Source organism: Procambarus clarkii, chromosome 1, assembly GCF_040958095.1.
Source record: "Procambarus clarkii isolate CNS0578487 chromosome 1, FALCON_Pclarkii_2.0, whole genome shotgun sequence".
Classification (NCBI taxonomy): Eukaryota; Metazoa; Arthropoda; class Malacostraca; order Decapoda; family Cambaridae; genus Procambarus; species Procambarus clarkii.
In genome coordinates this window covers 57,289,832-57,317,793 of record NC_091150.1, presented here as the reverse complement: position 1 = coordinate 57,317,793, position 27,962 = coordinate 57,289,832, and the positions used below count along the sequence as shown (strand labels likewise).

The 27,962-nt window shown below is 42.9% G+C and overlaps 1 protein-coding gene across 1 annotated transcript in view; it reads left to right on the top strand.

Moving 5' to 3' along the window:
• LOC123750610 (uncharacterized) overlaps nt 1-27,962 on the top strand; it is a 66,440-nt gene that overhangs the window by 6,832 nt on the left and 31,646 nt on the right. Inside the window, exon 2 of the mRNA XM_045732743.2 lies at nt 735-931. Coding sequence (XP_045588699.1) covers nt 735-931 — 197 coding nt within the window. The remainder of the gene's footprint in view (nt 1-734; nt 932-27,962) is intronic.

The window sequence follows — 27,962 nt, the reverse complement described above, 5'->3', positions numbered from 1 at the left end:
TGGAGAAGATTTTAGTTTTCTCCATGGCATTCACGCGTGACGGTAAATTTATTACTTGATAACAATTGTAACTAAAAACTCTCGATTTGGAATTATTTGGGAGTTATGTTATCCGTAAATAATTATCACACGGAATACTGATGATTTTAGAGAAACACATTCAATTCTCTAACACACTGGATATAAATGTGTTTAACTAGGTACAATCTGACGCAATACTGGAGCTTGGTTTCGTAAGAATTCCAGCATCCTTATACAGATATAATAATTAGTTCATGTGAACCCTACTGTTAGTAAATTTTTAGTAACTACAGTAATTAGTATATTTTAACACTAGTTTATAATAATAATACAATAATATTGTATTAGTGTTGGAAATTTCCAACACTATTTACTGTTAGGTAGACAGGGGCATTAGGTGATAGTGTTGTAATCCACAAGTTAGGAGTGAATATTAGCTAGTGAATCAAGCACAACACTTAACATGTACTTCCCTACTGAAGTACGTGCCCTCCCATTTGTCCCACCCAGTATTCGAACCCGGAATTCTCGATTGTGAGTCGAAAACGATACCCGACTGTACTACCGAGGCACTAAAACATTGTTTGAATAGGTGGTTATTTATATGCATTATAAAATATAAAAGTCAGCAGCCACACCAGTGGTAGAGATGGCATTCGTGCCCTAATGAAAGTGTGTCTCATTACAATACTGACACTGTTCTACCCCTGCAGGCCTCAAGCTCATACCATGCCGGGCGGGGTCCCAGTGCCCCTCCCCTGTGACTGTGTCGGGAGGAGCCCCAGCCTCCACGCCCCTGGTGGCAGCAGCAAGACACAATGGTGGCATCATACCCGGGGTGGTCATGCCCAGCTCCACTGCCTGCCACATACCCTGGGGCGGCCAAGCCATTGCCAAAACCGAGTATTTTGTAAGTAACATTCACTCACCCTGTCCACTTGTTCACCTCTTTTCATCATGGTCCAGACGGTATAGTGCGTGTGCCTAAGTTCAGGGATGATAGTTCGAATCCTATTGTACGTATAAACGGGGGCTTATACAGTTAACATGTTAGTCAAACCACGAGATCTTTCTCTTAACTTTTCCTGGCTAAGTTTACCTCCATCATCATGACATATATTAGAGCGCTATTTTTTCTCATCACCAGTAAGGTGCAAAGGACCTTAAATATGCACACGCCTCATTGAACAACAAATGGCACTTATCATGAATTGCGGAACTAGGGTTTTCTGATATGCAGCTAAAGCCAAGAGCAAGATTATTGTCTATAATATACTATACATGGACAAAAAATCATTCAATGCAAACAATTTATCTATTTATTTTTATATATATTTATTTATATTTATTTTTATTTATTTATTTATTTATTTATTTATTTACTTATTCATTTACAAGAAGGTACAATGGGTTTGTGAGAGTACACAACATTGGTGTATTTACATTCTTGCAAAGTCACTAACACGCATAGCGTTTCGGGCAGGTCCTAAATTTAGCAGATAAGATAAAATGAATAGGTACATGGATCAAAATTTTATGTCAACATATAACAACAATATAAACTGACGGAGATGATAACGCTGGTAACATGAATGTCTTAAGTACTAATATTGGGGAAGTGGGAAGTATAAGATACAGTGTGAGTTTTAAGCTCAAGGTAGGAAACTATGAGGATGAAATTATATACTTTTTGTTTTATTTCAGAATAAGGTAAAGGCCAGACAATTTTTTAACTCAATTGGGAGTGAGTTCTGGGTCCTCTTATTTGCATGGAGTGTTTGCACAGATTTAATTTGACTCTGGGGGATATCAAAGATATTTATTTCTGGTGTGATGCTCATGGGTTCTACTACACCTATAAAGGAAGAGTTTCAGATCAGGATTAGCATTTAGTATCAAGATTTTGTACGTGTAAATAGCATAAGAGAATGTGTGGAGTGAGTGTATGTTTAACATGTTAAGGGACTTAAACAGAAAGGCTGTGTGTTGTCTGAAGACAGAGTTAGTTATAGTTCTGAAAGCAGATTTTTGCTGCGTGATGATGGACTAGAGGTAAATTGCAGTGATTGAACCCCATGCACAGATACCGTATGTAAGATAAAGATAGATTAGTGAGTAGTATAATGAGAAGAGTGCAGAATGGGGAACATAATATCTGATTTTAGAGAGTATACTGACAATAAATAATAAATATATATTATAACTGCTGGCGGTAGAATTCTCACTGTTTTTTAGTCTGGTGTTTCCTGCCTCTGTGTTCATAGAGTATGGCTAGCATAACCAGCATGGCTAAAATGACTAGCATGGCTAGCATGGCAAGCATAGCCAGCATGGCTAGCATAGCCAGCATGGCTAGCATAATCAGCATAGCTAGCACGGCCAGCATGGCTTGCATGACTAGCATACCTAGAATAGCCAGCATGGCTAGCGTAGCCAGCATTGCTAGCATGGCTAGCATGGCAAGCATAAGCAGCATGGCTAGCATGGCAAGCATAAGCAGCATGGCTAGCATAGCCAGCATGACTAGCATGACCAGCATTGCTATCATGACCTGGATGGCTAGCATGGCCAGCATGACTAGCATGGCCAGCATGGCTAGCATGGCTATCATGACCTGGATGGCTAGCATGGCTAACATGACCTGGATGGCTAGCATGGCCAGCATGACTAGCATGGCCAGCATGGCTAGCATGGCTATCATGACCTGGATGGCTAGCATGGCTAACATGACCTGGATGGCTAGCATGGCCAGCATGACTAGCATGGCCAGCATGGCTAGCATGGCTATCATGACCTGGATGGCTAGCATTGCTATCATGACCTGGATGGCTAGCATGGCTAACATGACCTGGATGGCCAGCATGGCCAGCATGGCCAGCATGACTAGCATGGCTAGCATGGCTATCATGACCTGGATGGCTAGCATGGCTATCATGACCTGGATGGCTAGCATGGCCAGCATGACTAGCATGGCCAGCATGACTAGCATGGCCATCATGGCTATCATGACCTGGATGGCTAGCATGGCTAATATGTCAAGCAATGTCTCTAGGCAGGTAATGCACAGCAAACCTCCTCTCTCTCTTCTCTCACCTATCTGTTCCCATGTATGGCTATGGCCCACATCATGAAGCAGATTTGTTAAGAGGTAAAAACGTAATGTTTTGAGTGGAGCACAGAAGAGGAAGAGAGCTGCAGAGGAGAAGGAGAAAATAGGAAAAACTCCAAAATTAAAAACGTGACTCAACACAGGTCCAACGACAGTCACTCATACCATTCCTTCAGATATAGCATCCACTTCATCATCCACTCCTGCAATGTCAGCCACTTGTACTGTTCCTTCAGATATAGCATCCACATCTTCATCCATTTCTGCTACCAATCAACCATTTTCAGCACACATGCCACCATTGCCAGTTGCTGCTGCTGGTGACATTTTACAAGAAGAAATACCCAAATCTGTAACAGTAAAGGAGTTTGCAATCCAAGAGACAGATCCGAGGCTACGGAACATTAGTAGTACTACAACAATAAGATTACTGGATTCGTAGTGGGCTCTCATCATATCAGAATCATGATAGCAACTTTTCAAACTCACGCAGAGTGTATACAACAGCTGGAGTAGAGAATATAAAGGCGTTTATCAAGAAACGCCTTGTGTTTATCAAAGTACTTGGTGTTTATCAAACAATGTGTTCAAACGTGAACTGCGGGATGGCGAGTATGTGAAACGTGAATGGCTACTCTATTCACCATCCCAAGGTCGTTAGTACTGCTTTGTATGTCGCCTATTGTCCAAGGAAAGAATCTCCCTTTTGCTCCAGTGGGGGTTCAATGACTGGAAGCACAGCAATGTTATTGTATAGGATGAAATTGGAGAACATCGAAAATGTATTGCAACATATTTGATAAGATATGAAGAAACTAGAAGTGTAGATTATTACGTGAGCAACATCGCTCAGAGCAGGAATATTGGCATAAAGTGTTGACACGTGTGGTTTCTGTAATTTGCTTTCTTGCCTCTAGAGGTTTGCCATTTCGTAGAGAAAATCAGATTATTGGGTCAGCAAAAATTCGCAACTATTTAAGTATACTAGAGCTACTGAGTGAATCTGACCCTTTCTTGGATGAACATTTAAAAATGTATGGATATCCTAAAAAGGGGAATCCGTCATATTTATCTGCAAATATGTTTGATGAATTTATTGAATTAATGGGACAACAGGTTCTTTGTACTATTCATGAAGAAGTAAAAAGATTCAAAGTATTATTTAATAAGAGTAGATTCCACTCCAGACATCTCACACACAGATAAATTGACATTTACTGTCCGATATATGCCTGTGGAACGTTAGCGAGCCTGTGGAACGTTTGTGAGCCTGTGGAACGTTTCTTGATGTTCATCCCCATCTTTTCTCATGGAGCAAAGGATCTAACAGACACTGTCGAAGATTTTCTTAATGAGGACAAAATTCCTCTATCAAACTGCCGTGGTCAGTCATACAATTATGCCTCAAATATGTCTGGACGATATATTGGATTGCAAGCACGGATTCATCAACTCAATGAGTGTGCCATCTATGTCCCCTGTGCTTGACACAGCCTGAACTTTGTGGCAGTAAAGGCACCAGAGGATTGTCTAGACTCAAATTCTTTGACCTTCTTCAGCATCTGTATTGACATCATCTTTAGGAAAAGATTTTGTGGTCAAGCGTCTGTCTGACTTACGATGGTCAGCACATTTTGATGCTGTTCATGCTCTGTACGGGGGGTCGAGAAAATAAAACATGCACTGGATTCTCTATCATCTGTCAATGAACAGCAAGTGAATACAAGGTGAGAGGCAGAAAGATTGATAAAAAAATGGAAAACGTGGAAACAATCGTTCTCACAATTCTTTGGAATGACAAGCTAGAAAGAATGAACAAAACAAACAAGGTCCTACAATCACAGGATGTGGACATAATTGTTGCCACGAATCTTCTTGAGTCTATGAAAACTTATCTTCAGGAAACTAGAGACAAATTTAGTGAATATGAATTCAAAGTCAGGAGTATGTGTCCAGATACAGATTACATTGATGGGAAAAACGGGAACGAAAACAAAGTGTGCTTCTTAGTAGATATGATAGATCAGCAGAAGAGGTTCCTTTCATTAAAACCGAAAAATTCAAGGTGGAAACTTTCCTCCCTATTCTGGACACTCTAATCTTTGAACTGACAAAAAGTGCAGGGGCTTATTCACAGATTGGAAATCCGTTTTCATTCTTCAGTGAATTGAAAACCATTGCTTCTGGTGCACTAAAGAAAAAGTGTAAACATCTGGCTAATAAGTATCACAAAGACCTGAATTATGATGACCTTTTAAATGAATGTGAACATCTCAAGCACTACATGTCTCTTGACGAAAATTGTGAGACTTTCCCTGAATTGTACAGAAAATTAATTTCCAACCATTTAAAATCTGCATTCTCGAATGTTGAAATTGCACTCAGTGTTCATGTGCATGATGGTGACCAACTGTACAGGAGAACGTTCATTTTCAAAACTGAAGCATAACAAAAATCTGCTTCGTAGCACAATGGTGCAGCATCGTTTGAACTGATTTTCACTCATGTTCATGGAAAATTACATCCTGAAGACCATTGACTTCAAGCCAATAATAAAGCAATTATCTGAAAATAAATACCGCGAATGCTTTCTATAATAAGTTCGTAGTAATTTCATACTATGCCATCTAATCTGTGTAGCTTACCCCAGGTAAATAAATAATTCAAGACCAATATCAAATCAGTAGTGGAAATGGCCCCAAGTCACGACCGTTTTGTTTTTTTCGGGGGTCGTGACTTGGCGCACCTGTTTTAGTTACAATGTTGAGGGGTCGTGACTTGGCGCACCTGTTTTTAGTTACAATGGTGAGGGGTCGTGACTTGGGCGCACCTGTTTTTAGTTACAATGGTGAGGGGTCGTGACTTGGCGCACCTGTTTTAGTTACAATGTTGAGGGGTCGTGACTTGGCGCACCTGTTTTTAGTTGCAATGTTGAGGGGTCGTGACTTGGCGCACCTGTTTTTAGTTGCAATGTTGAGGGGTCGTGACTTCGTGCACTTGTTTTTAGTTACAATGTTGAGGGGTCGTGACTTCGTGCACTTGTTTTTAGTTACAATGGTGAGGGGTCGTGACTTCGTGCACTTGTTTTTAGTTACAATGGTGAGGGGTCGTGACTTCGTGCACTTGTTTTTAGTTACAATGGTGAGGGGTCGTGACTTGGCCCACTTGTTTTTAGTTACCTCGGCTAGTGATTGTCTTATAGTCCATGAAAATTTCGCTGAAGGGGATTAAAAGGTCGCGACTTGGCGCACTAGTTTTTAGTTGCCCCAGTGACCCAGCACAGACATCGCTAATGGTCAATGACGTATGTCAATCTTCATCTTCCACTGAATGTCAGTTTTCTCTAATATAATATTCAAACCCATTTTTCTTGATGTTCCCCCATTTTCAAAGTTTATTTTCTAGATAAGATTGCATATTTAACATAAGAAATCGAAATTGCACAAAGGCGTTTGCCGGATCTTCTATTTACTTCCAATCCAGGTCAACCAAAACATCAACTAGCACTATTAGATAAACTGCAGTAGGGCTAATGGGAAATTACCTGTTATCCACACCTATTACTATCCCCTTTCATCTCCATTTATAGACTTCAATAATGTTGCTCTACTAATACTCAGAGGAACCTGGAAGCTTTATATTTATAGTGTCCATCCAAGGATCGTTTATTGAACATAGGAATGAATGAAACCCACCATCGGCCATTTGCATGTAGCAAAGGGGAAGCGACACAGAGCATGAACTATCATGTATTTCAGCGTTCACCCCTGTTACCAAACAAGTATTTACCCAATGAACAAATCCACAAGGGCCGTGACGAGGATTCGAACCTGCGTCCGGGAGCATCCAGATACTGCCTTAATCGACTGAGCTACGACAGGATAAAAGAGTTGAAACCGAAATTCTACTGAACTTACTGGATCCCGTAGCCTCTCCGAGGCACAAACCGAGGCTACGGGATCCAGTAAGTTCAGTAGAACTTCGGTTTCAACTCTTTTACCCTGTCGTAGCTCAGTCGATTAAGGCAGTGTCTGGGATGCTCCCGGACGTAGGTTCGAATCCTCGTCACGGCCCTTGTGGATTTGTTCATTAGATGCATCACGTTAGTGTGATCTGTAAGTATTTACCCATGTGTTTTTCCTAAATTTAAAACTTATTCAATTTATACCCATTGTTTCGTGTGTCGTGACGCTGAACCCCGGTTCATTCCGAACACAGCGATTACACAACACATAACACCTTGCCTCAGCAACCGTTACTACCACCGTGTACTCCTACACACACCAGACCCTTGAGGCGTACCACTAGGTTTGTACTGGAACACAATGAGTGAACATATGGAAGGTATTTAAAGACCGTCGGGTTTTGTCATTTAATTACAAAGAATAGACTCTGACAAATAATAACATATTAGCATACTCTATTAGGTAAATACACTTCCAATACCCATAGACCACTTGACCTCCGCGGTCACCACTTGCACTCGTAACTTCCGCCTAAGTCCCTAATACGGAATGATTACTACAACGCTCCACACCCGGTTAGTCTTTCATTCAATACTCACATACTGCAGACTTAACTTGGTCACTAAGATCACAACAGGCTCTCACATAGCTGTCTGCTACACTTCGCTGCTGCCACAAACGGAGACCTCGGAGGACTTTCCAGTTCCACTCCCACAACAAGACTGTCTCCAGCCAGCCATGGCCTCAAACATTTCACCACGCCTCTCAAGGAAGGTATAATCCGATTAACCTTATCTCTAGAAGCCTGAGTCCTCTTTCCAGGAATTATTAATTTGGCTAAACAGCTGCGGTCTTAATCCATTGACCTTTCTTAGATATGTGATCCATAGTCTGTCTACTTAACATGTACTTCCAATCATCATTCGTTAAGTGTTGTAGTAATGATCCTCTAGCTAATAATCCCTCCTAACTTGTGGATTACAACACCACTCCCCTCCTTAAACACGCATATGTCCCCATATGGATCATTGCAATGGTTCCACTGGTGCAAGGACCTGGAGGATGCACCCACCATAGATGTACAACTAAAAATTCATCCAATAAGTTCATCATACACACGATGAACTAATTTAAAATGTTCCCCGACATGACTCACAACACTTCTACAACATATACATTATATTCACATCATAGCACAGGTAAAATAGTCTGTAATAATTTTTCCCATCTCCAACAATGCACATATACCTAAACTGCTGACATAAATTTGCATACAAACACAACCATAAAATTACATGGACCAGAATGCTGGCACTTAAACAGAAATGACACTAGTCATTAATATATACACAACACATATATCTAAGGTTCTTCATCCTTAGTAACAAGTTAATAACAATTTAACATCTTGCCCTGTACTGTTGACATAAGGGCTTACAATGATCACACAATGTTTCACTGGCCTCCGCCACAATTGGCAGCATCACTTCTCTTGTCTTCGTGTCCCATGGTTGCTAGGTCATAGATCCTCCATGACCCAGACAAAACCTAGGCTGTCCAGCCTGGTGAATGTTGTCAATGTCCCATCGTTGCTCTGAGCTAACGTGATCCTGGCCTCCAGAGCAACGGAGATTCCTACCCCAGGGTCATGTTCCCTCGGGTCTATGCTGCCGTCTCGTTCCAGGGCACCAACCCCAGAACGCTGTAGATACCTCACAGCTCTCTGGTCATCCTTCCTTGCTGTGCTCACCACAGCTGTAACACATTACTCTAGGCCCATCTGCCCAGAGTGTCCACCTGTATTCACACCTTCCCGACCTCTGTACCTGCAAAATATTCCCTCGGAGCCCCCTGGCTCGATCCCATTATTACATAACACCCCCTCGGCTCCTTACTCTCTACCCGTATATAGCCTGAGCGCAGCTGCAAAGCCATTGCACCTGGCCCTTATCCCTGCTTTGATGTCAGGGGGCGAATTTCGCCTATAATGTCACGTTGGCTTCACTTCCTCCCCCCTTTTTTTCTAGAATTACTGAGTGTAGCCTCATGGCTTCCCTTCTACTCTACCTGAAGCTCTGTGACATGATCCCGGGGGACCTTCTCAAGCCTAACACTCAGTAATGGTGCCGATGAGGTAATATACAGTATATACATGTACATACATTATCACAATAAATACCTCATTAAAATAATTTCACAACTAATGTCACTAAAGCATCATACTGCCACTGGCTCGCCTCTAGCGAGATTCCTGTAACGACTTAATTAATGAGAAATTAGTATATCTACTTGGCTCGCTGTTATGATCTCAGCCTACAGGAGAAACGAGTCTCCCCCCTTGAGAGGTATTCAGCAAGCCTGACCTAACTGGAAGGTCCAGGAAACATGGTGATAACACATATGTAAAATAGTTGGTTGGATTTAAATAACAATTTGAGATTATGGGCAGTGAAGAAGAAAACAGATAAATGACTGGCTAGGAGATGTGGACATTTTGCTGGAGGCGTGAGGCTCGCTTCTGGAGGGCTTTGACCTCACTTGAGGCCAGACATCGCAGGGAGAAAGCCGCGCTCCGTTGAGCTCCCGTCAGAAGGGAACCCCTAGTGATATTTCTCGAAGAGAAGAGAAGTTTGCAAACGTACCAGCTTTGGAATCGAGCTGGGGATGTGTGGTCTCAAGTCCTGAGCGACGAGGAATATTTATTAAACCGCCCAGAGGCATTATCGTGGGCCGTGGCAGCGCCCTGACCAGGCTTCGTCAGAGGGAGGAGCGCCCTCGACCAGATAATCTGTGGTAAGCACGATATACGCCAGTTCATAGTGATTGTTTGTAGTTGGTCGAGTGCCCAGCGACAGTAGCAATGTTTATTGATAAGTTAGACATGTTTTAATAAGGCAGAAGGCCTGAAATAAGAGAGTGGAGAGGGAGGAACACGGAGCGACATCCGTCTCCTCTGAGCGCTGGCAGGTAACTGAGGGAGCCCGGCTTCTGACGGTGGAGGACCCTCCCAGTGTGAGGCCCGCCAGGCGAGGTGGAGCATGGACCTGCCCAACAGGGGAGTCCACTCTCACTGTATGTAGAGGACAGTTAGAGGTTTGAGGCAAACATATTGTGTGATTATTTTTGTTTATGTGTTAGAGGGGAAACATTTTTATTGGAGTGTCGATGGGTTGCAGGTTTGTCTTTGGGGAAGAAAAAGTTGCTGAGAACTTCGAAGCCAGCACAGATGAAGTAGTTGATGAGACTCCAAGGTAGTGGAGCAGAGGACCTCGAGCTGTGAGGAGAAGCAGTGAAGAGGAGTGTCACATGCTTCTGTAGAGGTGGTGAAGCACCATAGTTGCTCGAGAGAACTTCACGGTGTAGCAGCCAAGAGAGCTGTGGAGGACCCTAGCAGAAGTAGTGAAGCACCGTAGTGGCCCAAGGAAACTTCATGTAGCAGCCTGGAGGAGCTGCAGAGGATCCTGGTAGTTAAGCCCGGAAGAACCTGAAGAGATCAGGGTAGTGAACTTCCAGATGTGGAAGGGAAGCTCTAAATGATTACTTGTAGGGAGTTGATAGTGTTTGATTGTCATTAGCGTGCAAGACGCAGTGAGAGGTGAGTGATTGTTTGCATTCTTATGTCAAGGAGTGTTTTATATTGAAGTTTAGAGTTACAGTCGTAGGCTGGATTACCTACAGATGTATGTGTTCTAGGACTGATGGAGTGATCGATTGATCATTGTTGTGTATCAAGGAACATTTATACTGAAATATGTTATTGCATTCACATGCTGATTTTCTTTGTACACATTTATAGATACATATATATATATATATATATATATATATATATATATATATATATATATATATATATATATATATATATATATATATATATATATATATATATATATTCTCTTGCTGATGGTGCAACAGTGTATGTAGACTTGATCAACTTGAGGAGGTTGATAGTATCAGGTGGTGAACCAGGAGATAGGATGCCACTTGATAAGCTGATAATAGAGTTCTGATGATGTTGGAGTGCAACCTGATCGTAATAGTATAGAGTATAGGATTCATTATTATTATATGTGTGTATGTATTGTGTATGTGCTTTGTCCAGTAAATGTATTCCAATTTGCTGGTGTTTGCCCTTGTCCTAGTGAGGCTTCCCAGGAAATAGTACAGAAGGAGAGAGAGAGAGAGAAAGAACCAAGAACCACTGCTGTGGACAGGGTAGAAGGTAATACTAATAAGTACAAGGGGGATTGAGGAAATCATATCACCTAAGGAGAGAGTGGGGAGTCACAGCGGCTCGAGTGGCTGTGTGCAAGTGACAACGAGGCTAAGTGTTGGAGCCGCATCCCCTAAACGTGTGACGTTGAGCCCCTCTCCAAGAGCCAGAAGCGCCAAGGGTGATCTCCTAGAGAGGTATAAGCACTCTACCGAGTTGTGGGTTGGGTTGTCCGTAGAGAAGGATTAACGACGACAACACCACCAACACACAATCTATAATACTCGCCCACTGCAACCACCAACACCTGAAATTTTGAAATTCTACATTGTAATCTTATCCATAAGACTTACCCACTCCGACACACCATCACCTCTGGTCAACCCAACCACTGATGACCTCATTATAATACCACGTCTCTCAACAGCCAGGCTCTGCGTCCTGACGCACCTGACCTCATTACACCGATACTCACCGTACCCACCACCACCTGGCCTCCTGTGCCGCTTTGTATTCCTCAACACCAAGCGTCCAAACGCCACTACACTACACCACCCACTACACACGATACTCTACACCACACTCTACAAAAGACTGCCATGCCCATGCACCACTCAACACCACACTCTACACACTACCCCCACACTCTACAAAAAGGCTACCATGCCCATGCACCACTCAACACCACACTATACACACTACCCCACACTCTACAAAAAAAACACCATCTGGTCACCACTTGGTCCGGGAGACATCTCCCGTCACGCAGGGTGCAGTCGCGCCTCCACAGATCTCCAGTATCAGCTCTTGATACTGGTAATGGCTCAAAAGGGCCACCACTTACGGGCTATTCATGCCCGTGCCACCTTTTGGGTGGCTTAATCTTCATCAATCAATCTACAAAAAGGCTACCATGCCCATGCACTACTCTACAGTACATACTATTCTCCTTCTGTGTTCATGACCCCACGAGAGCGGGTCGGATAGCGATGTGTCACCGTCGCCTGTGGACCTTGTCCCCGGTCCTGCGAATGCTGTTCTGCGTTATCCACCCTTGATTGCCAACTCCTCGTACCCCTACCTATGTCCTCAGCCGCTGGTGTGCTCTCCCCTGGCACACTCCCCGTAGGGTATGGCTCCTCACTTGCCTGACCGGTCAGTGTATAGACGCGGTCTGGGTGACAGAACACATGCCCTGTGTTTAGCACCTTAGCCTTAACTTCTGCATTCTTTTTGCTAATTACCAGACATGGCCCCACAAACTTGGGTGTCAACTTACCTTCTGCCTGGGCGTGCATCTGCTTCACGAATACTCTATCACCTTCATTGATCACCTTTGCTTGAACCTTGTTCCGCGCATTATAATATGCCTCTGCTACCTCTGTCGACTTTCTTAAATGTAGTTTCACCAAGTCAAATGCCTTGGTTGCTCGCCTACAGACAACACTTTTGAAGTCTAACGCATAGCATGGCGGTTGCTTGCTTGTGAACGTCGTGAACGGAAGTCGGGGATCGAACCCATGCAACAAAAAATGCGGGGTTTCTCCCACCGACCTATTGAACGCCGTATTGAGCGCCGACTCCACCATCGACAAACTCTGATCCCATGCAAGCACATCATCTGCAGCCAAATGCCGCAGAATACTGATTACTTCAGCATTGTGTCTTTCAACCAAACCATTCGCCGATGGTCGATATGCCAGCACTGGAGTATGTTTGAATTGATACACACTCGCGATGCTTTGAAATACTTGATTGATAAACTCTGACCCTTGGTCTGACACAACTTGTTGAGGCGCCCCAAACCTGGTTAACACACTTTCCACCATGGCCTGGGTCACATCCTCTGCCGACTTAGAACGGAGTGCACTCACCACAGTGAACCGTGTGAGTGCATCCACTGCTACAAATATGTACCTCGCCCCTGAATGAGCTTGTGGTAGCGGCCCAATGAGATCTATGTGTACTCTCTCGAAGGGAGTACTCACATCCGGCCACCTACGCAAAGGTTCCGCCCCCAACCTATGTGCCTTGTACCTCAGACAACTGTCACAAGAGGCTACATAGACCTTGATATCTTTACCCATGGATGGCCAATAGAACCTTTGTCGTGCCCTCTGCAACGTCTTGGACTCCCCTCCATGGCCTGCTGCTGGGATGTTATGACACAGATACATTGCAGTCCTCTGGAACTCCGGTGTCAAGACTGCCTGGTATACTGGTTCAGACCGTATACCCGAAACCCTACCAAGATGATACAACACCTCATCTTCAACCACAAACTCATCCACTGGTGCTGGAAGTGACTTCCTCAACTCCGCACGCTGACCCCTCAAAAACTTCCTTACCTGCCCCCACAGGGGGTGACCTTCCTGACTCCGCATCAACTCCCTCACATTCCACGACACATCTTCCTCCCCACTTTCACTCACCACTGCTACATTATGACACCTTGACAACGCGTCAGCGACCACATTGCTTTTCCCTGGTACATGTTCAAAGTTTGTAATGTTAAACTCTGAGAGCGAGGTAACCCACCGTGCCAGTCGCTGACAAGGCTCCTTGGACTCGAACACATACTTAAGGGGTTTGTGATCGCTTCTGAGCCAAATTTCATGTCCAAGCAAGATGTACCGGTTCTGTTGTAATATGAATGTGATCGTTAGCGCTTTCCTCTCAATCGTACTATAGTTCCTCTCTGCAGGACATAGTACTCGTGAACAAAATGCAATGGGACGCTCCCGTCCTCGCTCATCCACCTGAGCTACCACACCACCTATCGCTGCTCCAGAAGCATCCGCATACACCAGAAACGGTTTGCTAAAATCTGGGTGCGCCAAGATACTGCGAGAGCTGACAGCAGCCCTCAGTACCTGGAACGCCTGCTGTTGTTCCTTCCCCCACACGAACTCTGCAAGTCCACTGATCTGATGTAATGGTCTTGCAATTTTTGAAAAATCTTTAATAAATCGCCGATAATAGCTAACCAACCCCAGGAAAGATTTGCACTCTTTCTTGTTCTGTGGAACTGGGAACTCTTGAATATCCCTGGTTTTATCTGGCAATGGACTGATACCCATCCGGCCCACTGTATGACCCAGGAATGTTGCCGATTCTCCAAAAAAAACTGCATTTTTCGAAATTCACTTTGAGGTTGTGTGACCTCAGCCTTAGCAAGAGTTTCCTCAAATTATGCATGTGATCCTCTAATAATAATAATAATAATAATAATAATTTTTATTTAGGCAAAGGTACATACATAAAGAGATTTTACAAAGTTTGTTGGCTTTATAGATAAGAGCTAGTACATACAATGCCTAAAGCCACTATTACGCAAAGCGTTTCGGGCAGGGTTTTTCGGGTTGTTTCGGGTTTTTTAATGACTTTCCCAGCATGATTACGTCATCGAGGTACAGCAACGCTGTGGGACCTATCAACCCCGATAACACACTCATCATTAGCCTACTGAACACAGCAGGTGCTGACTTCAACCCGAAAGGAAGTCGTTTATATTGCCTGAGCTCGTTGCACGCACTAAACGCTGTGATTTCCCTCGACTCTTCCTCCAGCGGTATCTGGTGATACCCACTGAGCAGGTCTAATGTGGTAAAATATTGTGTACCCTTCAAGTGTGTCAATGTGTCCTGTATGTTTGGTAATGGGTATGCTTCGTCCTTCGTCAGCTTGTTAATTCTGCGGAAATCTACACAGAACCTCACTCCCCCATTCTTTTTTCTGACTACTACGAGAGGGCTGTGCCACGGTGAACTGGATGGTTCAATGATATCATGCTCCCTTAGCTGGCTTATCTCCTCTTTCACCTCCCTCTGGTGTGCCACTGGTATGCTATATGCTCTCGTATATACTGGATGTGCGCCCTCTACGTCAATCCTATGTGCTCCTTGAGTAATGCACCCTGGGGGTTCCCCTCTCAACGCAAAAACATCTGGGAACTCCCTGACTAAACCCCTTAAGGCTACCTTAACCTACCTTTCCATGGACATCCTATCCACTATTCCCATTAATTTATCCATTCTATCCTTATCGCCCTCACTCTGACTTACTGACATGGCTGCAATAATCTCCTCCACAGGGTGCCCCCACGCTACCTGTGCATGCTTACTCAAGGTGACTGGCCACCGAGAGGGATTAAAAACCCTCAACCGAATTACCCCTTCATTTATGTCTTCAATAGTCTCCATTATCACCAACCCTGCTGGATTATCCAATGGCTCAATTTGCACAACGTCTACTCCCTTGGCTTTACATGCCATTTTAATCACTAAGGACGCTTCCCCCGGAATGGTGACATCCTTGGGTACCACCCAGCCTCTCATTAGCACATTCCGTTAATCTCTACTGTTCTCTGCAAGTGACATCATGGGCTATGTCATGATGCCTTGTAACCACTCATATCTGGCTCATTGTACCATTGCTCATATTTTTCTGTTATTCAATTCATCAGCCCTATCAAACCATCCTAACTTAACCAAAACAAACAAATACATTCTACAAACCCGTTGTTGTTTAGCCACATCACAAAAGCTGCCTCAGTATAGGGATAGAGTATGGTCCGCCATTAACAGATAGGTGTCAAGGCCAACACCAACCCGACTGTTCAACTACGTGTGACGTCACCAGATGGGCAATGCGGTCTTGGCATGCTGCATATCTATGTAGTATATATTTAATGCTATTATTCAAAAAATGGCTAGACTATCCCTCCCCCACCTAACCTAACACATAAGTACAGGTTTAAGAATATACATTTTAGTCATCCACAACTGTAATCATTTCATTATGCAGTGAAGAGTTCAAAACTAAAATAGCGACCCAAATGTCTTACCACAATTTAAACAGAATCGTACGTCTGGCAGTATAGCAGATAATCTGAACATAAGAATGATGATAATTGCCTCATATGGGCAAAGAGGCAGAAGGCCTATTTGCCCATATGAGGCAGCTCTTATATGTATCCACCCAATCTCATTCATATATATGTCCAACCAGCACTTAAAACAATCAAGGGAATCCCCCCCCCCCCCACCCGATTTTAGTTTTCAATAATAATTTATAATAAATAGCTCGCATTCTAGTTTTTTACACAACAGCAATTATGAAACGCTGCAGCTAGATATCATCTATAATCCGCAAGTAGTTACCGTACATCTGGCAGCTCAGTGGATTAGTAGCTATGTTCATAGGTTAGTCAACTGTACAAATCCACAAGGGGCGTGACGAGAATTCGAACCTGCGTCCGGGAGCATCCCAGACACTGCCTTAATTGACTGAGCTACGACAGGTTTGAAACCAAAGTTTTACTGAACTTACTGGATCCCGTAGCCTCTCCGATGCACAAACCAGGATTTTACACAACCCCTCCCCCCTGAACCCGAGCTATGTCAATAGGTTTGACAATATAACCCTGTCGTAGCTCAGTCGATTAAGGCAGTGTCTGGGATGCTCCCGGATGCAGGCTCGAATCCTCGTCACGGCCCTTGTGGATTTGTTCATTTGATGCATCACGTTAGTGTGATCTCTGTGTTTGATGATGTAAGGGTGAAGAGGGAGAACGGCCTATTGACATAGCTCGGGTGCAGGGGGGGGGGAGGGGTTGTGTAAAATCCTGGTTTGTGCCTCGGAGAGGCTACGGGATCCAGTAAGTTCAGTAGAACTTCGGTTTCAACCATTTTAACCCTGTCGTAGCTCAGTCGATTAAGGCAGTGTCTGGGATGCTCCCAGATGCAGGTTCGAATCCTCGTCACGGCCCTTGTGGATTTGTTCATTTGATGCATCACGTTAGTGTGATCTGTGTGTGTGTGTGTTAGTCAACTGTCCTCACATCCATCATATGGCTATCCAAATGTCGTACCTCAATTCATCCATCTAGCAACTCAGCTAGATGCTAGCCACTATATTCATAGACTAATCATTTCTACACCTCAAAAATCCTAATCCTGCTACGTAAATCAGCTCACTTGTTTCTAAGCTGCCAGTTGCTGCCTGGAGTTGCGAGGGGGCGGGTGAAGTATGGCGTGTCGGCGCCACGGAGGTCCCCCCTCCCCTGTTGTGCGTGCCCAGTCTGTAGGCCTTGAGTTTTCTGATCGAGCGGGCTATCCGGAGGTGGAGTTAGTGCTGTGTGACATGCTGCAGGTCCCTGTGGGGGATGTTTATGGCATTGAGCTGGTGTCTGCTCAATAATCAATGGGTGATCGTCAAATTGACAACGGAAGAGGTGTATCAGGCGTTTTTACGTCGTTACGAGTGGCGGACCTTGTGGGAAAAACCTGCTGGGATTGATATAAGAGGAGACTACTAGAGACTTGGACTGAACTAAATTAAAAATTACTGTCTGCAAATTAATTCCTAAAATCTCTAGCTAGGGTCGTAAATCCTAGCTCCTCTTTTCCTAATGACAGATTGTGGGCTGTAAGGGACAGGTGGGGTGAATGAATTAGTTGATAGAAGTTCCAATCCACCTGTAGACAGGGATCTCACATCTGCTTGTATATTATACAAGGATAAGATTTGATATATTCAGTTTAATGACTGAACACTGGCTCTGTTTAAATCAGAGATTTAAACATACATAGTCTAACCTAGCACCATAACTATTAACAGCCAATAGGTTCTTATACTATAAACAACAAATTAAAATTGTAAAAGTATAATAAATGACTTTAAATGTAGTCTAAGCACTTAACTAAGTACTAGAAATTATTCAATTAAATGAACTTGTATATCTTATAAATTAACTAAGCAAGCAATTGTTAACTTAATTTATATATTCAAATATATATGCAGACATATTTATATACAATTTATTTGATTTGGGTACAGTCAGCTTGACTGAATCCTTTTCCACACAATGGACACTAGTTAGTTTAGTTCATTTATTATGCACCCCATACCCATCTTGTGGGCGGTAGTGGAAAGGGTTACAGAGGCACATAATGGGCTCAGGGACTGAACCCCACAATTCATTTAGCTAAGCAAGTTACAATCTTGATGAGCTAGTTACAAAATTCAATATAAGTCATCACATCAACAATGGGTTCGAGATCGACCTCAAGTACAGGTTCTAAATTAAGCAACTGACATATGTGGAGAGCTAGTGTCAAAATTTATATGTTTGTCCTGCACACCGCCCCCCATCCAGTGGGCAGCGGTGGATAGGTTACAATCACTTAGTTACTACCTACAGTTAGCAAACTGGGGATATTTGGCTAAAATTTCTGGTAGCAGGTCATTTTGAATGAAATATTGACACATCGCTGGAACATTGGTTATAGAATTGTCTCTAAATTCACGTATCTTTTCGCACTCCATCACATAGTGACGGAGGGTGTGCGAATAATTTTGTTGACACAGTTTACATTTGGTCAGGTCTACATCAGCAGATAATGAGAATTCAATGGACACTCATGAGACTTTATTTACGCATTGCGACTGAATCTTTTCTGACACAACTGGACACTCATGAGGTCAAGTGCTTGGATAAGGACCTGCTGCTCTTCTACAATATTAATAAATTTACTGAAATATGAGGCGTTGCCTCGCTTTTTAACCGACAGACAGATTTATAGGATATTAAAGTCACACAAGCATACAATTGGCCAATCATATACCAAAATAACCTTCAATATACTTCTCTGCCAGTCGGAGTGCCTTGTCTGACAAGGTGCCAGGCTGATTAACTTTCTCTTGTTGAGTTTAGGCACGATATTTTTTGTCACAGCGTTGCTGTATGATGTACTGGTAGCATTGCTACGTGATTTTCCCTGCAGTTGCAGAAGAATGATAGTTGATGAAGATTAGGAATGAAGGTGGTGGAAACCGTGTTACTGTGATCTCCACTATACACTCTTATATTATATAAATGTTCTAGGATTTTCCTTGTAGATATTGTCCCGGTACTACCCCAGTTCTAGAGAGTGTTCACTGGTGATAAAGATATTAGATAAGGTGTCCTTGAGCTGGTAATGTTCGCTAAGGCTCCGTCACATGTGTTCACAGTTGTCAACAAACGCGCGGTCCCCGAGAGTTGTGGGCGCTTCTGCCCCAGATCCCCTCCCATGCTCCCAGAGCACGGAAGTCTTCTATGAATATTGATTGATTATTTTTACAGTCTAGACTTATGATTGAGATAAGATGTAATTATAATATAATTTGATATAGGATATAAAGATTATAAGTAGTACTTGATAGTACCACTGATTCTTAATAAGGATTCGATTTTTACCGGATATTGAATCAATGTTCCAATAATTTTTTAATTAAAAAATCCTACTAGAAGCTTCTGGATCCATGAGAGATCATGCACTAAGTCACGTAGGCATCTATAGGGCCCTATGGCATACGGGATCCAAGTGGCATTATCTTCTAGGATCAAACTGTATAATGAATCTATAATGATTCTGATATGATTTTAGATATGATTTTAGATATGATGCGGAAATTATACATTTCTTAGATGATAATTAGATATGGTGGGTAAAAATTTCCCACAGACCTTGCCCCTTTGCCAGAAGGTGCAGGCACTGTGACTGTCTCCGATTGGAGTGGTGCCATCACGTATGTTAGCGTGCATGGGGCGCCCCTGGAATTCCCGGAGGGGCTGTTGAGGCGTTATTTCGGCCAGTTTGGAACGGTCGTCAGTATGCGGCTGCACCTGCTCTCCTCGGGTCCGCTTAAGGGTGTGCGGTCGAACATTCGCACCCTGGGCATGAGGCTGCGGGCGGACATTCCGTCTCAAATGAAGCTTCTGGATTGTTACATTTAGGTGTATTATGCCCGCCAGCCCCGTACGTGTTACCGTTATGGCCTCTTGGGCCATCAGGCTGCTGGGTGCTCTGCACCTGCCGTCGCGCCCGTTAACCTCTTCCGTGAGGAGGACTTCGCACCGCTCCCTATGGAGGAGGATTCGGTGGCTGTGGATGTCGATGACTCTTTGGCTGCTGCCGTACCCCATGTGTCGTCTGATGCCCCTCCTGTTGCTGTCGTCCCCCCTCCAGAGGCTGTCGTCTGTTGCGCCTCCTGTTTCTGTTGCCTCTCCTCCGGAAGTTGTGACACCGTCGGGTGTTCGTCCTGCCCCAGTTGTTGTCCTAGATGTTCCTGTGGTTCTTCCGGCTCCCTCTGCAAGACTCCCCCGTATTCCTCTTCTTCAATTGTGGTGTCTGTCACTGCACCCTCGCCGTGTGCCAGGCTGTGCTGGGTGCTGGGGCGGCTGTGGGGCCTCCTACTGTGCTCGACCTGGTTCCCCGTGTGGTTGAGGATGCCATCGTCCTGCGGAGAGCGTCGGTTCGCCCGGCTAGTGTTGACCAACACCAACCCAACACCAATCCGACTGTTCAACTATGTGTGACGTCACACATAGTTGTGTCGACATCCAGCATCCTCTGGGTCGACATCCGGCTCTGAGGATGTGCGGCCGGTGCCCAAGCGTTCCTGGCGATCTTCTGCTTGGGCTGATGTGGGAGAAATCGACGATGGTGGGTCTTCCAGCGACGGTGGTGTGGTTCCGGTTGCGTCGCATTCTTCAGTGGTGGCGAAGGTCCATGTGCCTGCGGCTACTGTGACGGTGTTTCGGACCTCCCTTCCGGTGTAGTGCCCTCGTCGGGTGATTCTGGTTCTACGTGGGGGGGTGGTTCCTCCTGCTGAGGTTTGTGGTGGGCGTGGTGACCTGGTGGTGGTGTTGAAAAAGGCAGCTCGCTCTGGGGGTTCCGTGCCCCCAGCTTCGTCCCCTGTTTCATCGGCGACTGTTTTGCCGCTTCTCCCGTCTCCAGCTGTCTCTTCTGTGTCTCCTGTGGTGTCGGGTGTGGTGTTACCGTCTCGGCGCCCTTCGTCTTCTTCTCCTGTGCGTCCGGCGGCGGGGCCGTCTCGGTGGCGTGCATCCGCTTCTTCGGTGTCTTCTGCTTCCAGGGAGAGGGTAGTTAGCTCTACCTTACCTCGTTATGCGACTACTGCCGCCCAGCTCCAGGAGCTGCCGCCTCCCCCTGATTTGGTGATTCCTGAGTTTATGCAACCACCCCTGAAGCAGGGGGATCGTTGTCCTACCGATATGGAGCTTTTAATATGGGAGGTCTATAAGCAGAAATATCCGCTGCATGAGTTCCTGGAGAAATATTCACTTCCCATTGAGGTGTTTCCTCCTTTCAAGTGATTTTTTTTTGTGTGTGTGTGTGCTATGTGTTGTGGGTGTGGGTGTGGTTGCGTGTGTGTGTGTGTGTGCATGTGTGCGTGCGTGTGTGCGTGCGTGTGTGTGTGTGCGTGTACGCGTGCGTGTGTGGGGGGGGGGGTGGGCCGGGTTTGTTTTCCCATACTTTGTGTGTTATGTTGTTTGTGTTGTTCTCGATTTATTGTTTTTGTATGCATGCTTGCATGTAACACTAACGTTTCCCTCCTGTCTCATACTGTTGTTATTTTGTACTGTATTGCATTGTGTTTATGCTAATTATTGTGGTTATGTTGTCGGCTCTTCAGGCCGGTATTTTATGTGATTTTGTACTTTGTGATTTGTGTTCTGCTCTGGTTTGTTCTCGGTTTATTATATTTATACGCATGCTTGCGTGTCTAGCACATGTTACCCTTAATGTTTATCTAGCAAATGTTACCCTCATGTTTTGTACTGTTGTTATTTCTGTACTGATTGTATTGTGTTTGTGTTTTTTGTTGATTTTTGTTGTCGGCCCTTCAGGCCGGTATTTAATGTATTTGTAAATTTGTCTTTTGTGTATTTGTGATTTTGTAATTTGTGTTCGTGTTCTGTTTTGTTCTCGTTTTATTGTATTTATACACATGCACGCATGTAAAAATATAAATAAAAACAACTTTTTTATAAACCAAAAGTCACAAATACAAGCAGACGTACACACACATGCTCCACAACCCATACATTCATAGAGAATAGCCTAGGTTTTGCTGCCATTTCCCCATTAATCAGATGTAATTAATGCCATATGAATCCCTAAAATGTATTAAGAACAAGATTTCAGTAACGCCACAGCTCATTCACCCCAAGTAATCTTAATTATTTGTACTGTTAATTTATATTAATACATACCAATCAGCAAGGTAACCATATTATTCAAGCAAGTCCAAAATATTATTGAATACCCACCTACAAACTATTCAAATGGATAAACCAGGGTGTATATCTCCTATTGAAATAAATATATTTGCAATTATTCATAAAAGGCTAAGGTTGTGATAAGGCGCACAAAAATATATGAATTTAACATCATTCACACAAAATGCAACACTTTATATACATGCAACATTATAGTATAGGGTAATTAAAAATTATGGGGGTGAATTAGAGATATGATAGATAATATGTGAAAATATATTCCTACCTTAAATGTTTAGTATAATTTCGAGGTAGGGGGGGTCTAAACCCCATAGTTATGGGTTAGGATAAGGAAAATTGGGTAATGGTAATTGTATAGTTTTAGTGAGTCATATACCTTTCTGACTAAGGTTAGGTTAAGGATGGTTAAGTTCAACTGATGTAGAGAAAATTCACATTATTAACATATTTTCCATTAACCCCCAGATAATAGAGGTTAGGTTGAGAATGGTTGTATTGACGTGAAAAAAATGGCTAAGAATATGATGCAATATTGAACCAAGATCCATGTATCAGAGGTTAGGTCCAGGGCGGTTTGGTTGATGCACAAACAATACTTTCCCCCAGAAATACTCTGCTCTGATCTCATCATACTACTTGCTAATCTATCCCCTATCTTACAGACTATATACCTCCACAAGATACATACTATCTTACATATCTATCTCTCGTATCAGGAGCGGTTGAGGGCCACAGGTCTAACAACACGGCAAACCAGGCATGACAGCAGATCTCACTGAAACTTATAATAATAATCATAATAATAATAATAATTCATTATCTTTTGGGACAGGAAGCCAGAGTGTATTCGTACACATTAGGCTTTTATCGTGGTTCCCACAGGTCGATTTACTGACCCCGCCCTGGACCCAACCCCACAGCAAGCCAACTAACTCCTGGGTACCTACTTACTGCTAGATGAACAGATGCACTAGGCGATAGGAAATGCGCCAAACCATTTCTGTCTTTCATTCCTGTCAAACCCGGGATTCGAACCCGGAATTCTCTACTGTGCGTTGAGAATGAACCCGACTGTACTACCTGGACTTTAAAAATACTGAACAATTTGGTAGATGTTGACCAGGAAAGTTTCTTCAAAACGTCAGATGTAACACGAAAAAGGAGCAACAGTTTCTAGTTCAACAAGCCACAATGTAGGACTGAGAACAGGAGATGTTTTTTTCACCCACAAGCATATAAACCCATGGAACTGCCTACCCGCCGCAGCCGTAAATGCCAAGACTGTTGAATTTCAAAATCCAACTAGAAAAGACTAGCAAAGCAAATGGGAGGGAGCTTCGACAAGCCGCCGACTTCCTGTCCTTGTGGAGGCCACCAGTGTCAGTGGCCCTCAGGTAAAATTCATATAAAATACAGTATCTGTGCATAGGGTTCAACCACAGCAAATTTCCTCAACCCCATCATCACCCAGCAAAAATCTGCTATGAGAATTACAACAAATTCTGTCTTCAAACAACACACCGCCCCTTCAAGTCCCTAACCATGTTAAACATGCACTCACTCCACATATTCTCTAGTGCTATTTACATGTACAAAACCTTGTTTTTAAATGCTAATCCTTATGTTGTTGTTGTTATAGATTCCGCTACTCGGAACAAGTTCCAGGTAACACGGGCTATGGTGACCCCGTAACTTACCTGGCACAGGAGCGGAGCAAGTAGCACGGGCTATGGTGAGGCGTTGTGGACTTACCTGGCACAGGAGCGGTGCTCGGCTAATCCTGATCTGAAACTTTTCTTTTATAGGTGTAATTGAACCCATGACCACCACACCAGAAATAAATATCTTTTTGATATCCCCAAAGTATGACTAAATCTGTGCAAACACTCCCTGCAAATAAAAGAACCCAGTCTATGAAACTCACTCCCTAATGAGGTAAAAAATATCCAACTTATGCCTCATTCAAAAGTAAAATAAAAAAGTACACACTTTCATCTTCATAGATTCCTATGAAGAGTTTGTGCTTCAAACTCACACTGTACCTTGTGCTACCCACTCCCCCAATATTAGTACTTAAGACTTGCATCTTCATTAGTGTAATCACTTCTGTCAATTGATATTGTAGTTATATATTGAAGTCAAATTTTGCTACAATGTACCTATTCTTCGTACCCTATCTGCTAGATTAAGGACCTGCCCGAAACTCTATGCGTGTTAGTGGCTTTACATGAATGTAAAAACACCAATGTCATATACTCTCATAAATCCAATGTATCTTCTTGAAAATAAAGAAATAAATATATAAATAAATAAATAAATAAATAAATAAATTACAAACGTCTTGCACTGCAACAGCTATGATTGAGAGTACATAATTGTCAATATATATAAAAACAACCGTCTCCAACCTTGACCACATTTGGGCAAATATAACCTCTCCGCCAACCTCTGGAATATCTCCGATGCTACAACAGACCTCTACCCAACATTCCTCCTAACAAGCATATATAAACCTTCTCTTGAAACAAAGAAATATGCGTTAGACTGCATACTGAAGCCTCCATAAGTAACTTTGTAGCTGCTGCTGACAATATAAACTGGGAAACAGAATTCGGAAAAATGACTAACACTAATCTAGGAGTGCTGACCATTCACCTGGGCTTTAGGAGACTCGAATCGCGGACCCCACGTGTGTGAGACCGAAGCTCTATCAACCGAGCTATTGAGTAGACTTAATAAGGAAAGTTTCCAGAAGCAACATCCTGCTGCCACACTGGAATTTTCGCCTTTTCCCTGACTATTACTAAAGTTCAGAGAAATTAGTGATCCATGTGCACGTCATATAAATTGTCATCTACACTTCCGTGGAAATAAATATTCTATTCATCTGGGAATTAGGAGACTCACCTGGGCCTTTTATAGAAGTGCAGACATTACTTCACAAAAACTCTGAGCCTCTACAATATCCGCTGTACTTTACTTACTAAGCAAATCTCAACTAAAAGGGCCAACAACCCTTGACTCACTAAGGGGTTACCTACTTCAGTAAATGAAAAACATGAATATGAGAAAAAATGCAGGCTAGGTATCATTCCTAAAGAATTGTTAAAGCAGTACTCGTCACTGCTTTCTAAGATAATAAAAAAAGAGGCCAAGAAAACCCAGTATGAAAATCATTTTAATCTTATAAAAGGTAACACGAAAAAAATGGAACACTATTTCCCAGATATTAGAGTCAAAGAAGAACTTGGATAAAAAGTTGTAAAGTTTTACAAAAACTTTTACAAAAGTAAGATAAAATAAAACAATATTCCAAGCTGGAAATAGTGAAATGTTATCAACCGCTTAAACGGTTATTAAATGCATTTTATTTTATTTAATTTTTATATAGAAGAGTTCTTAGAGTCTTGTAAAGCCACTAGCACGCTCAGGGTTTCGGGTAGATTTTAAATCTGAATTTTCCCTGGAATACTGCCCGCCAAATCGTTTAACAGTCAGGTACCCCTTTCACTGTTGGGTGAACAGAGGCGTACAGTTAAGTATTTGCGCCTAGTCAATCTTCTCCGGCCAGGATGCGAATTCAGTCTAAATTTATTTATTTATTTATTTATTTATTTATTTATTTATTTATTTATTTATACACAAGAAGGTACATTGGGTTTATTAGAGTACAGAGACTTGAAGTTTTACATTCTTGCAAAGCCACTAGCACGCATAGCGTTTCCGGCAGATCCTTAATCTAACATATAATTTATTTATTTATTTATATACAAGAAGGTACATTGGGTTTGTGAGGTTTGTGAGATTGGCATGGTGTTTATAATCTTGTAAAGCCACTAGTACGCGCAGCGTTTCCAGCAGATCCGTAATCTAACAGAAAATTTTAAGAAGGTAAATTCTAGCAGAATTTATAAAATGATAACAGGTACATTGCAAGAAAAAAATGAGATGAGAGAGATTAGTAGGTATATTAAAGCACATCGGTAGCTCTATTGCATAAAGCATTCATTGCATTGCTTGATTGCATTGACAGCTTGATTGATAATTTAACAAAGATTAATAGGCACAATACAGCATATTGATAGCACATATAATAAGACAGCAATGATCACAATGGTAAAGTTGTTTGGATTAGGTACATAAAGATTCGGAGATTGGGTAGTACTAGATACAGTGCAATTTTACAGCACAAGGTAGGAAACTATGAAGATGAAATTAGGTACTTTTGTTTTTGTTTTTGAATGAGGCAAAAGTTGGACAGCTTTTCAATTCATTAGGGAGCGAGTTTCATAGGCTCGCGTTCCAAATCGCTCGCGAAATGCGGGACGAGTGTGTTACCACGCGTCACGGGGACTGCTGTAGTTTCTTTTTAATAGTTTCCAATATTTTCTTTTCATCCATTCACACCTTCCTTGCAAATGAGATCCCAGCATCCCAAACAAATATAAGTGACTATCTGTATGGCAGTTATCCCGAGTCTCTGTATCTGTCGCCAGCTCTGATATGGGAGCATCATGGGGAAACTTCAGGGTCGTCATCACTGATCTCTTTCAAAAAATATGTACCACAAAGGAGAATGAAAAGAAAGGGAACTAGATGGATGACTTAGGCAGTAAAACAAGCACTGATAACTCTGGAGAATGTATAAATCCACGACGGACATCATTAATTATGAGATATACAAAAGAACACTAAACTCAACCACAGGAAATCAGATAAGCCAAACAAAAGGCTACGAAAGAAAGCTTGCCCAAAACATAAAGAAAGATCCAAAATTGTTCTATGCTTATATGAGAAGTAAATCCAAAACAAAAAACTCTGTAGGACCCTTAAAAGATGAGACTAACCAAGTTATAATGGACGATAAAAGTGCAACAAACACTCTAAATGAATATTTTACATCAGTGTTCACACTAGAAAGATTACATGACATCCCATCACCCACACAAATGTTTGAAGGAGGCGACTTGTACCTATAACATGTGACATAATCAGGAAGAGAACTGACAAACTAAAAGAATCAAAGCCCTAGGTGTGGATGGAATCCAATCCAAAGTCATAAAGGAACTGGCAGAAGAATTATGCTTACCGCTGAAGCTACTTTTCCACAAAATCTCTGGAACAATGGAGAGTCCCCCTAGATTGGAAATATGCAAATATCACCCCTATTTTCAACAAAGGCAGAAAGAGCTCTGTAGAAAACGACCGACCGATCAGCTTGACATCATACATCTGCAAGTTCATGGAGAGAATCCTAAGGGAGGAAATCATTCATCATCATTCAGTAAAAAATCTTTTTTTTTTTTTTAGATATATACAAGAGTTGTTACATTCTTGTACAGCCACTAGTACGCGTAGCGTTTCGGGCAGGTCCCAGGAATACGATCCCCGCCGCGAAGAATCGTTTTTTCATCCAAGTACACATTTTACTGTTGCGTTAAACAGAGGCTACAGTTAAGGAATTGCGCCCAGTAAATCCTCCCCGGCCAGGATACGAACCCATGACATAGTGCTCGCGGAACGCCAGGCGAGTGTCTTACCACTACACCACGGAGACTGCCA